This window comes from Balearica regulorum, chromosome 1, assembly GCF_011004875.1.
Source record: "Balearica regulorum gibbericeps isolate bBalReg1 chromosome 1, bBalReg1.pri, whole genome shotgun sequence".
Taxonomy (NCBI): Eukaryota; Metazoa; Chordata; class Aves; order Gruiformes; family Gruidae; genus Balearica; species Balearica regulorum.
The window spans coordinates 6216620-6230085 of NC_046184.1; the positions used below are offsets into that span (position 1 = coordinate 6216620).

At 41.2% G+C, this 13466-nt stretch overlaps 1 protein-coding gene across 5 annotated transcripts in view; it reads left to right on the plus strand.

The window, feature by feature from the left end:
• Positions 1–597: 597 nt before the first annotated feature.
• CELF2 (CUGBP Elav-like family member 2) overlaps positions 598–13466 on the plus strand; it is a 568513-nt gene continuing 555644 nt past the window's right edge. For all 5 annotated transcript variants that reach the window (XM_075762404.1, XM_075762317.1, XM_075762230.1 and 2 more), the window contains exon 1: positions 598–921. In XM_075762404.1, the coding sequence (XP_075618519.1) occupies positions 732–921 (190 nt within the window). In that variant the 5' untranslated portion in view covers positions 598–731. The remainder of the gene's footprint in view (positions 922–13466) is intronic.

Genomic DNA, 13466 nt, shown 5'->3' on the forward strand with positions numbered 1-13466 from the left:
TTGTTTTAAACATCTGGTTAAAAGCATAGCTTTTTTTGTACTGAGATTGTTAGTTCGTCCCTTTTACACGAGTGTTGTGCCAGTTGTTCATTATGCCTCTGACTTCCGTTACTTTTTGTTCTCAAAAATAATTTTCAAAAATTTAGAAGGAAAACTTAAAAGCAGAGCAAAAACAATACTGGCAACTTTTTTGAGTGCCAGAGTTTTAACTGCTTTCTGTTGAAACGCTTTCCCGACTTTCCATTCCAACAAACATTTTTGTACACAGTATTACAGGAAGGGCTGAACGCATGCCTGCAAAGTGTAACGTGGTAAACGTCGGCATATATTCTACATATACCATACCATTAAAATCAATCTGTTCGGATTAGTTTCCATTCTGAGCAGAGCTGAGAAACACAACCACCGGTTTCTGTGACGTGCTGCATTGTATCAATTAAAAATAAATTAAATTTCATGCAAAGAACCCAACTTAAAAATCCCAGCAAACAACAACAGAACCTTTCCACTAATGATTTTCAGTCATCAGAAGTGGAGAGAGGCTCAGACAGCAGACAGCATGGTCCCAGCATGCTTTTTGCCTTTTTTTTTGTTTGCACAGTAGCTGTCAGTTGCAGCCCTGCAGGTAGTAGAACCCAGTGGGAAGAGGGGCGGGACAGAGCGATGCTGCCTGAACTGACAGCAAATTTAAATTACTGAGCTTTCTTTTTCTTTTTTTTTTCTTTCTTTGCATGCCTTTTTTTTTTTTTTTTTGGTATTTTTCTACTCTGCGACAAACTGAAAAGATTCTAGCACACGCTAATTTAACAACCCTGCTTCGTCGTCTTTTTTTTTTTTTTTCCCCTTCTGCTTCCAGGATAATTAAAAGAGAAACCTGTAAAGGCAACATTCCTTCAAGCAAGTTGGTGCTGCAAAGTGCTGGTAAGATGAATTTAAATTTTTTTTTTTCCCTTCCCCATCTTTTCTTTTCCTTTTTTGGAGCTGAAAGCTTTTGTATATCTAACGCAGTCATAAGTGTGGTTCCCCTGCTGTGGAGGGTTAGGATGTAATGAAAAGGTGTAACTGCTTGATATGTGACCTTCTCCTATTACTTAAAATGGATAATAACAGCTTTCGTGTCTGTTCTCATGATGCTTTTCTCTCTCTGAATTGACTATTTGCTCAACAGAAGCGGTGCTGTGATTGTCGCACTATGACAATGAGGACTTGATTGTTTTTTGGTTACTGTTCCATGCTCCTATCAGAAAAGATACTTGAGTTGGGGGTTTTGTGTGTGTGATTTTTTTTTTTTTTGAACCTCGCCTGAAGCACTGATACGATGGGGGTGGAGATGGGGGTGGAGGAGATGGTCTTGGGTATCATTCTGCCTGTTCAGCTGTTTACTAGGTGGAGAAGTGCAACACTGAAACTTTTTTAAAAAAATAAATAAATATTTTTCAGCTTGCATCGAGTGGGGTCAGTGTATCCAGGATTTATTGTTGTCCGGTGCTGGGTAAAGTTCTTGCTGTCCCTTGCATTGTTCTTCTGGAGAAAGGGGGAAGGGATGTTCCACTTCATATCTTGTCATACCATTGTAGTAGCTAATTGCAAGAAGCTGACAAACTTTGAGACGAAATAACAAGCGTTGCTTTTGTAAAGAATGAGTTTGATGCTGTGGATAGTTTCCTATGAATACAAGCCTGCCAGATACAATCAGATCTGTATTATACATGTTGCAGTCCCTGCCTTGCAAGTCCCCTGATTTCCAAGGTCTGCTTTCTAGTCTTTTTCTGACACTAATACACTATTATTTTTTTAGAAAATGTGATGTGTTTTGCTTTTGCTTTGTGTTTACCTTTAGAAAACTTACAAGGTGACGTGTTTTTTCTCAGGCTTTCTGGATGTAATTTTGCCAAGTATTAAATGCTACAACACCTACTGAAATCAACAGGAAGGCTCAGCTTGTCCTGTATTTAAGACAAAATTGCTGAGTACGAGCAGAACTGGATTTTATGATTGCTGATCTCTCTTTTCCTAACTGCAATTAGTTGTTGTTACACTTAAGATTGGATCATGTAAGCTTTTACTGAAGTATTTATAATGAGCACTACTCTTACAGTTAGCTGTTCACAGGTTTGTGGCCATGCTGAGGAAAACTTTTTGAACATAGGATGGGATTTTTCAGAGAAATCTAATGAAATTAGAAAGCCAGCGTGATTCAGTCCTCTAACTCCTTGAAAGCTGTTTTCCTTAATATTTTATTAAAAAAAAAAAAAAAGTTGTCTTGAAATTAATCATCTGCAGATTGTTATGTCACATTTTCCAGACTTGAAGTTCTGTTTTTCCAAATGCATAACGTGATCGCAGGAATGAAGTTGTGCAAGAAGAGGGGAGATGAGGAGCAGCCAGGGATTAAACACAGATTCTCTTTCATGTCCCTGGAGAGAAGGAGAGGATGTGCCAATGCCATATGGAGAATCACATTCTTTCGCAGCAGCTTGGTTAGGGCACAGGGTTAAGGGTGCTGCACTTGCAGAAGTTCATCATTCCCTATTTCAGCCGCAATTTCAAGCACTGCAATACTTTTCTGAAGGTTTACCTTGCTTGTGCATAAAATACTGGTGCCTTGTGAAATTACATTGTTGTAGCTCCCACATCTTGCTTTTGCCCTGACAACTTGCCTACCCCCTCCACCACCAAGGTCTGCAGGGCCCAGAAAATTAGGCTTTGTCCCTTGTAATCCTAAACTCCCATCCATTTATAACCAGAGAAGAAAAGGATTGAATTCAGCGTTCTTGTTATGGAAATAAGTTTTTATTCACTCAGTATCAACTGACAGTTAGAAGCGTATCTGATGTAATATGAATAAACTGTAGGCTGTTGACAGTAAATTATGCAGCTATAGTCTCACATTCTCCTAGAAACAGTGCTTTTACAATGCTCAAGTAGCCTAATGGGGTGAAACAACTACCGATACTCTCATTTGAGTTTCCTAATCACCCAAAGCCATGAGAAGTCCATGGTGGTTGATTCCCACTGCCCATGGTGGGCATCTCAGCCATGGGCAGGCTGCACGGAGTAGAGCCTGAATACAGCCATAGATATTCAGTCATAGAGGTGATGTCAAAGTTACTGTTATGGGGCAACATGAAAACATAATACAGACAAGTTTAGATGCTGAGCTTGGTGTCAAGACTTTGTTCCTGAAATCATCAAGTATAAAAAGTCAGATATCTCTACCTTTAAAAAAAACACACCATCCTAACCCAATCCACCAGTATACTTTCTCTTTGAATTTAGTCTCTCTATATATATATTTAATTAATCTGTGTATTTTAAATTGCTGTTGGCTTCTAGCAATACTGTCTTCTACCCAGTGCTTGGAAATTTCTAACTGAATGGAATTGCTTTCACTGTAACAAAAAAAATAAATAAAAAAAAAGCAAGCGAGAAAACTTGCTGTAATTTCCTGTCAGTAACACAGAAATAAGAAAACACTAGGCTAATAAAAATGATAATCTGAGTTTACAACTGTTAACGAGATTCCTGAATAGAAATGGTGCTATTATGCACAAAGAACTTCTATCATCACTGGAGGAATGTAGTATAAAATTATGAGTTTTATTATTAGGGCCCTGTCATCCAATCAGAAATCAACCCATAATCTTACTTGTGAAATGCCATAAGTTTTGGCATCTTCCCTCCCCTCCTATTAATAAAATATTAAAGAAATTTTATAATTAGAAACTTTGATAACATAGCTATGAATTTTCTTTACAGGAAAAGCTGGCATAATTCTGTATTTCTTCCACATCCCCAACTCTCCACATAAAGTCACTGCAAGTCTGAGTTGCACGCAGCAGGTAGAATTGGGGTAAATCCCAGACTTGTCATGGGCAATAATGATGGGATTTCATCAGCTTCTTTCTCCTGAGAGAGGCCAGATTCTCAGACTTTTCTCAGGACTCTGCAGAAATACTTAAGAACGTGCCGTAGCAAGTCTTCTCCTTGAATGGGATTATTTATTAACATTACATTTCTGGTCAGCTGAATTGAAGTATCATAGACAGAAAATGCTTAGATTTTTAACCTCTGAAGATTTATTTTTTTTCATTCTAATATAATACTTTTACATATCTCTTCTAACTGCAAATGATTTACATTTGCAAATGTGTTTCCATTTGATTTAACAAATTAGCTATGGTCTTCTTTCAGCAAGAACCGCTCTTGAAGCACTACATCACCAAATAAAGCAAGACCACTGTAACCTGGCTTGGAGTGGTCCCAAGTCTCTGGTCCTCCCCCACTAGCTGACTGATAACAGATCGGGCCAGCACTTGTCAAGACACACTCCTTCCACAAGCCTGGCATCCATTCACATGTCCTTCATCTCCTGGTGTTATGTGCATGGTTTGCTGTAGACTCCTTGGGATTCCTAATCCTGTGTAGGGTATAGGAAACCCTAAAAATAATCGAATACCTACTAATTACTTTCATCATTCCCAAGGCAATAGAGCATACAGTATTTATCAGGTCACTAGATATGAATTAAGAATATAAATATTTTATTGTATTAAGGTAAATGGTAAAATTTTAGCAAGAATGAAACAAAGCAAAAAGAGAAGTAGAGCCCCAGAGAGCTCAGTTCTACATTATATTTATCACTCAGTTTTCCTTGGTTGCTTTGCATCTCCCATGGTTTGTGAGGCTGATAACTTAGCTCCTGTCCTAAGGCTGATGTGCTCCAAGAGCTCTGGGAGCCATGTCTTGCCTACTCCTATTGTTGAAGACACTTACTGTCATGTTCCTTGGGGAAGGCAACAAAGAGGGAGCAAGCCAAAGGCTCTGCATATCTATTTTTCTAATTTGCTTTCCCAAACTGGAATGTCCAGCTGCCTTTATATCCCCCATGTAAGTGTCTGCTCTCTGATCATGGTATTTGGACACCAGAGGTAGGATTCATCTCATTGAAATTAAGATACTTATGTTGTAGATGCCTGCATCTGAGCTAACCACCTCGGGGTCTCACTATAGTCAGAGGAAACAAGCAGGTGCCCTCAGGGAGTGATTTATCTGACCTATTTTAAATGTTTGTTTTCTCTGAATCCCACTGAAGGACATCACATTCAAGACTCAGATCATTTAACCGCCTCTCCTCCTAAAATTTTCTTAATTAACCGTACTGTTGCATTGCTTTATTTAGATATCTTTTCCTCATCTGCCTGGCTTCCCTTGTAACTACCTCATGAAGAAAGAGGGCTTAAAACTCTGAGAATTACATAACTTAAACCACAGTCATAGTACTATTGACTTACTGAGCCTCATATATCTGGCAGGGGGGTTAAAACAAGGCTAATCATAGTGAAATTAGAACTGGATTGCATAGACAGGGTAATGTCAGTCACATATTTCATTAGTCCTCAAGGGCTGCTGGGGGGGTGAAGTTACAAGTGCATTCCAGGCAGTGTGTTTAATGTACAATTAATCTTGCTCCTCTTGGCTACTTTTATTAGGCTGAACCGATCTAGTGAAAGGAGATGCTGTGATTGGTTTATTTGTTCTACTTTGCAGACCAGCGGCATTTAAAAGTTATGTTGCAATGCTTTAAAAAATCTAAAAGTCAGAAAACTCCATGAGTACAATGAAGTCTACCTAATTTAGGCACCAGCATTTTAATGAGCTGATGCTCCTGATGTAAGTTCCCTTACCCAGAGGAAGCTACATGCATTTGAAAGCTTCCAGACAGACAATTTGGCTTCCTAAATTTATGCACCTAAGGCTGCATTTACAGTGCTAAAAATATCTGCTGCAGAGATATCCCCGTCTCCCAAATGTTAGTGTGCGTCACCTCCATGTCTCACCTGGCCATCTGTGGAGGGGCTAGTTGTGTTGTCTTGGCCCTGTGCTTGGCCCCGAGCATTTGCTTTTGTGCCGAGGACATGGCACGAAGGGTTGTGGGTGATGCTGGTGGGCTCACAGCCCACTTGGACAGAGGGCTGAAAGGAGAAGACAGAGCTGCTTTATGAGCAGCCTTGTACATAAAGTCTAGAGGAAGTGATACCTAAGGATGACCACAACCAGCATCACAGTCAGGTTTAAGTTCAAGGAAAATTTGATTAATTTCAAAAGTAAACTTGTCAGCACATAAATATATACTTTTATATATATATAAAAATACACAGTATGGCTGTGAGACATACGACCACGACAGCTAAGACACGCTGTACATCAGACAAATATGGTCTCCTTTAGGATTCATTTCTCTCTTCCCTTAGATAACCTTCAGCATCCTAAAGATTAAGTGTAGGTTTGGTTTAAGTTAGAGAAACTGCATTCTACCATTCATTTAAATCTAATGCTGTTGATCATCAGGAGTGATTTAGGTAGCTCCATTCGGAACCTGAGTTCCGCAGTGTTTTGCAGAAATAGTCTTTATTCAGACAAGGACAGTGGCTGGATTTTGAAGCATGCAGAAAATGTACTAATACGAAATAGAACTGCTCACATAATAAAAGAGCTCTGAACACAGGATTTGTTCTCTTATACATTTGCTATTTTCAGTGACTAACGTATAAACACTGTGCAAGCCACTGACATAGCGAGCAATCCAGAAGGCCTGTTGCCTGCGATTTGGATAACAAGAGGCAGAAGTATAGATTAATAGTGGCTCTTAATCAATCTGATGCAGTCAATGTGTTCCATAGGCACTCCATTAATAAGCAGCTCTACTAACGTCTTTCTCTTGCTGTATCCTAAGTCACTGACAATTATGAAGGACATATGCATACCAAACGAAGCTTTCACGCTTGAGTGAAGAGCAATAGCAGCCTACCCAGTGTCACACACTAAGAGAGACCACATTCAGAGAACATTAAAAGCTGGGTACTCTTGCTGAACAGGTTTACACATTTAAGCCTTGATCCTGCAAGGACTTACACACATGCTTAACCTTACAGACTGCAAATGAAATCCTGGGCCTCTCAAAATCAATGACAAAACTCCGCTGACTTCAAAGGGCCACTCCGTGAATAGCCTTTTTGGCTTCAGTGCAGCCACACAGAGTGTAGAAGCGTGTGAGCTGATCTCCCCAACCTTGCTTGCTTGCGTGAAGTCTTAAGAGATTGAGGGAGCCGCTAAGTGTAACTTTCAAAACGCTCCTGTCTCACAACAAACCATAAGCATTCAAAGATGTTTTCTTGTTTGATCTGTGTTCTTTAGGGGTTTTGCCCAAACCCCGTGGTAAAACCTGTGGGAGTGGTTTCTGCTGGAGCAGTCTGTGAGCAATCCATAACGCGATCCTTTCCCTGGCTGGTATTGCACTCTGAGCAGGTTGTTTTCTTTACTTTCCAGAAGATCCAGCCCCTGGAGTGAGGTGATTATGCTGGAATTGCATCTTTCCTTTTTAAAGAGAGGAAAAAATCTATAGCTCACATGATTTTATAGGAAATCTGGGAAATATCTACTGAAATGACTTACAGGTCAGAAAAACAATACTGAATGAATTTGTGCAGGATGTAACTGCTTTTTTCATCTGCTTGCTGCTGGTAATTGAGACACCCTGTTGCAAAATCTAACCGCTGTCTCAGGATCTGTTGGAGACCAGAGACCCAATCCTGGCTCTGCCTCCATGTGTAAAACTGTCCCCTGGCATTGGTGCCCCTGAGACCCGCTGTGGAGTCATGAAGAGGTTGGTGAAGAGCTGGGGAGGAGGGAAAGTGGTATTAGTCCCATTTTTCAGCATAGATCCCTTTCCAAAGCAAGTTAAATCAATGATCCTTCCCCCTCCACAGACTGTCTGGCTCTCCGTGTGATGCAATGTGCACTGGCAAAAATATTGGCGAGGACAATTATCCCAGTGCAAATGTACTGTAACAGGGAATAAGGGCTTGGAAAAGAGATTTATAAGGTTTTGCATTCCAGTTACGCTTTAGGATAAGCCTATGTTAGCATTTGTGTAAGCCAAATTACAACTTCTCACCTAAATTGGTGGCAGTCATTTGAAAAGAACACTAGGTTGGGTGAGCCCAGCAAAAAAACTTTTTTCTATTTCAGCACTTTCCTCTGACATGTTTCATTGCTCCAGCAGTGAAAAGAATCCCCAGACTTTACTTTTTTTTTTTTTTTTTTTTTTACTTTTACTGTAAAGGTATTTTAATTTTTTCTTCATCGTGCTCCTATACTAACGGGCTTTACATATTCCCAGCAAAGTCCTGCATGAAATTCTTAACCATAGAGATTACGGAAATTTGCTGCTTCACTGGCACGGTCAAGTTGCCACAAAATTGCATTTGTTAATGTAGCTGTGAAAACACATGGCACCTGCCATCTCTTAGCATAAGGATTTTAAATATGGCTGGGAAGAATTTGAGAATGCCTATAAAATGGGTCTTGGCCATGTCAGTTTAGCTTTGGGAAGGAGACTGTGCTATAAAATCCTCACCCATAATTGGACACAAGTGACAGCTTTACTTAACTAGTGTTCACAAATGAGCGAGCAATGAGAATGTTCTGCCTTTCTCACCCCAGAAGAATGACCATGGCAGATGTTAACACTGTTGAGAACAGCTTTATTGTAACTACAGGTGAGACAAATGGGAGATTTATTAGTCTGGGCATTGAGGGAAGGGTAAAAGTCGTATCCAGTGCTGTTCCAAAGAAATGCAATGCACATTATCAAACACATTGCATGGCACACACAGTGCTCTAAAACGGGGGCAATTCTGTGTCCATGAATTCATGAGCACGCCTGCTTCCTTGTTTGCTTTTTAAGTACCCAATACCCAGAATCACAAATTGTACATGATTCTGCTTTTTGTTTCCTCATGCCCTATCCTGTACCCGTTTAAGTCGATGGCAAATCTCTAACTTCATTGATAATCCGATGTAATCAATGACTCAAAGTCTGGGAACTCAGTGACCTGCAAAAGAGTAAACAAGAGACAATGTTGTTTCCCTGACAAAAGTCCTGAGATGAGGCTTGACCCAACATCTGCTGGATCCTTTCTGTTCATTTTAATGAGCTTACAATTGGTCCCTAACATAACGTGCATTCAATCGAAATCAGCACTGGTTGTTCAGGCACTGATCCAGTAAAGCCCTTAATTATGTGCTTAAGATTATGGTATGGGAATAGTCCCACAGAAGCCACTGCAACCACAGAAATGCTCTAAGTTCAGCAACTAAGTAAATGTTTTGTTGCTGGAGTACCATCATATTTTTTTCAGTCAATCCCCTCTGCCAAGCAGACTAACAAGTACAGTTTCTGGAAAGCTAATGGCTTGCGATGCCACAAATGTGGTGATATTCAGATTTGTACCCAGATTCTTTAGCTGCTTTATACTTCTTTATGCCCAGATATAGCAAAACACTTTACTGCAATTGTGATACGAATAGGAATACTTGCAGCTTGAAATTCAAAGCTCCCTCCGCTTTTAGATTCACGGTACACTCACATGTGGTGCTGCTGCCTTCTAGTCAGTCCCATTTCTAAATAGAATAACATTTTTAAATTTAAAAAAAGTAAAACTGCTTGCAGTATAAGCAGGAAAATATTCTTCTCTGTAAATTAGATTCTGTCGGTTTGCCCTAAAATCTTTAACCAGGTGCTTTCTTAGAAGCTGCTTAAAGGCAGTTTGAGCTTTTGTGCCATGTGGAGCACATATTGTTTAACTGCTTCACTTCGGCTCATCCCGTTTAACTAGAGGGTACCGTATTTCTGCATTATCTTGCTTTAATGAAACCTGTGATATTCACCAGGTTTTTCAGGTAATGCTGTTTACAGAAAACATTGCCTACGGTGTTTCCAAAAGTTTCCTGCTGTCAGAAGCATGAGGGCCAAATTGAAAATATTGGTTTGGAAGAATGTAATCTTTTCAGTACAGACTTTGGTCAGCGTGATTGTGTTGAGTGTAAGTGCCCAATAGTAATGATGTCCAGGCACAGGGCCAAATGCTAAAACTGCCCCCAGAGTGAATATACTCATGCTCTGCAAGAGAAGCAGTAAAGTATGCTCGTATGCTAGCCAGCAACATCCAAAAGCGCAGCTCCCCATGAGGATAATTCTTGCCAGGAGGACGAATAAGCTGCATTGAGGCTATGCATTACGGCAACTGCTGCATCAGGGACTGCTAACTAACTCATAAATAAGCAGTCTCTGCTGCCCCCCAATTCCTGTACTGAGCTTCAGAAGTTACTTATGCAGGTCCAAGTATGAAAGGCTTGCATTGTGGCCTCAGTGGACTTTGAGAAGCACCAAAACAGAGGTGGCTACTTTCCATCTCCTGCTCCTTTGACTGGCCATAATTTTTCTGGCAAGCACAAATGTACAGCGCCTAGAAGGATTTGGCTTCTGTTCTTCAGCTCATATTCATCATCTCGGTTGCTCTAGTGAAGTTATGAAGCCAGGAGCTCCTGTTATGGTAGGATAAAGGCTCCACCACAGCTGAAATCTTTATTAATAAATGAATTATGAATAAACCTAGAAAAAATAGACACACTTTACTAAATCCACCAACCTTCTTGATTTGGATGCACAAGTGTATTTATACCCACATCAGAACTACATTAAAATATAGAGGTTTTGACATTAGTGCTCATTTCAGTTTTGTTTTCTTGAGAATGACTAAAGTTCCACTCACACAATCAAAGTCTGCCAGACCTTCTGCTGATATAAATCAGAGTGATCCCTTGAAGTCTGCTAGAGCATCAACCCCAGAATGGCAAATGATAGTGTCTAAAGCCAATCTAATCTTGAAGGATGAAAGAAGTTCATGTACTTGTACATGTACAACTTTTTGCATGGCACAGACAAAACAATTTTAGCCAGGAATTCCTACACTAGGGATAACCATATTCTGTAAAACTGCAGTATAGTTTTACTGTATTCTTGCAGCAAAGCATCCTGTCCTGTTGTGGTGGGTTGACCCTGGCTGGGGGCCAGGTGCCCACCAGAGCCGCTCTATCACTCCCCTCCTTCACTAGACAGGGGAGAAAAAGTACAACGAAAAGCTTGTGAGTCGAGATAAGGACAGGGAGAGATCACTCACTAATTATCGTCACGAGCAAAACAGACTGAACTTAGAGAGGGAATTCATCTAATTTATTACTAAGCAAAACAGATAGAGCAATGAGAAATAAAATCAACTCTTAAAACACCTCCCCCCACCCCTCCCATCTTCCCGGGCCCAACTTCACTCCCGGCTTCAACCTCCACCCCCCTCAGCGGCACAGGGGGACGGGGAATGGGGGTTACGGTCAGTTCATCACACCTTGTCTCTGCTGCTTCTTCATCCTCAGGGGGAGGACTCCTCTCATCGTTCCCCTGCTCCAACATGGAGTCCCTCTCATGGGAAACAGTCCTTCACGAACTTCTCCAACGTGAGTCTCTCCCACGGGCTACAGTCCTTCACAAACTGCTCCAACGTGAGTGTCCTCCATGGGGTGCAGACCTTCAGGAGCAGACTGCTCCAGCGTGGGTCCCCCACGGGGTCACAAGTCCTGCCAGCAAACCTGCTCTGGTGTGGGCTCCTCTCTCCACGGGTCCACAGGTCCTGCCAGGAGCCTGCTCCAGCCCGGGCTTCCCACAGGCCACAGCCTCCTTCGGGTGCCTCCACCTGCTCCGGCGTGGGGTCCTCCACGGGCTGCAGGTGGAATCGCTACACCCCCTCATCGTTCCTCCATGGGCTGCAGGGGGACAGCCTGCTTCACCATGGCCTTCACCACGGGCTGCAGGGGATCTCTGCTCCAGCGCCTGGAGCACTTCCTCCCCCTTCTTCTGCACTGACCTTGGTGTCTGCAGAGTTTCTTACACCTTCTCACTCCTCTCTCTGGCTGCAAAAGCTCTCGCTAACTGGTTTTTTTCCCTTCTTAAATATGTTATCACAGAGGTGCTGATTGGCTTGGCCTTGGCCAGCGGCAGGTCCGTCTTGGAGCTGGCTGGCATTGGCTCTGTCAGACACAGGGGAAGCTTCTAGCAGCTTCTCACAGAAGCCACTTCTGTAGCCCCTCCCCAATACCAAAACCTTGCCATGCAAACCCAACATACCTGTTTTAGAGGTTTCAAACTTATTTACATGGATGCAGTAGTTCAAAGTTTTGTGCAGACAGGTAGTAGTCAATATAATAAGGAATATGAGCATTAGGCCTCTATATTGTTCTATATTGTACCTCTGTATTAGAAATTCTCAGTTCTAACTGCTGACATGCAAAGATTCAGATCCTGCTTCTTTGCAGCAGAATTGCAAATTCTGTGTTCAAATAAGCCAATAAAGTGATTTTCTGGAAGGCAATACTCTGTCCATGTACCCCTTTTCTTCAAATAAATACATTTTTCTTGCCTTTCAGGATCTTTCACAATCTACTGCATAGATATCACCTTTGGAAAAACATGGAAATATCATCAGTTGATGTGTTTATCTAAAAAAAAAAGCTGTATAGTTTAGAGCAAGGATAATCAACCCCTTCTGCATGTGAAGACAAGCTGACCAGCAAAGAGCAGAAAAACATTGTCACAGTTTAATTTTCTTTCTGTCCTTCTCTTTCAACAGTAAAAGAATATACTTTTGTGCTGTAGCTACTTATCTTTGGCTGAATACAGGAATGAACATAGAGGAACAGTTCTTTTTTCTGTTATTGCCAATCAATCAACTTCATACCTCAAACTATCAAAAAAACTCAGGCAAGTCTTTCTCGTGAAATGTGATTCACAAATTCATACGCATTAGTGTTCAAAGACTTTACCACAACAAAAATGGTAATCCATGACCCCTACTAGTGGTTTATCTTATATAAATGTATAATTCTGCATAAGTTTCACAAAATACATTAGGTCAAATTAGACATTGAAGCAGGACAGGAAACACTTCAAAAGGAACTAATTTTCACAGGCTGCAAAACTAGTTTGGAGAACTACTTAACTCAACATGTCCTCCATCCCGCCAAGTTTCTTTATGCAGCTTCATGCATTGCCTTAAAATTCCCACTGGGTGGGAAAACTGGTTCTCAGGAAGAAAATAAAACCAAGTTTTGAAAGTCCTGGTGATAGTGGTTCATGTTACTGGTTCAATACCTTACTTGTGGACATGCCTCTATGATTATGTGAGTACTACGGCATAAAACAGTCAAGGACCACCCTATAGCCCCAAGGCCTGTTGGCATGGCACAGCTCATATTCAACTGCATACACTCCCTGCAACCCCAGACAGCATCCAGCCTTGCTGTTGGTACCTCCTGTTCCTCAACCCAAGATTGAACATTTTGAAGGAGAGTGTTAATTAGCACAACCCAAAGCTCTACACTATCAACTAAAGGTCTATGAATGATCAGGCCATAGTGCTGAAGCCACAACCCTGGCCTTATTTTTTTTTTCATTAGCATAGACATAACTAAAAGAAACACAGAACAAAGGAACTGTCCTCTCCAGAGTACTCACCCGCTCTGGTTTGAACTTCAGACAGGGGCACTTTCACACCTTGCCCACTCTAAGTGAC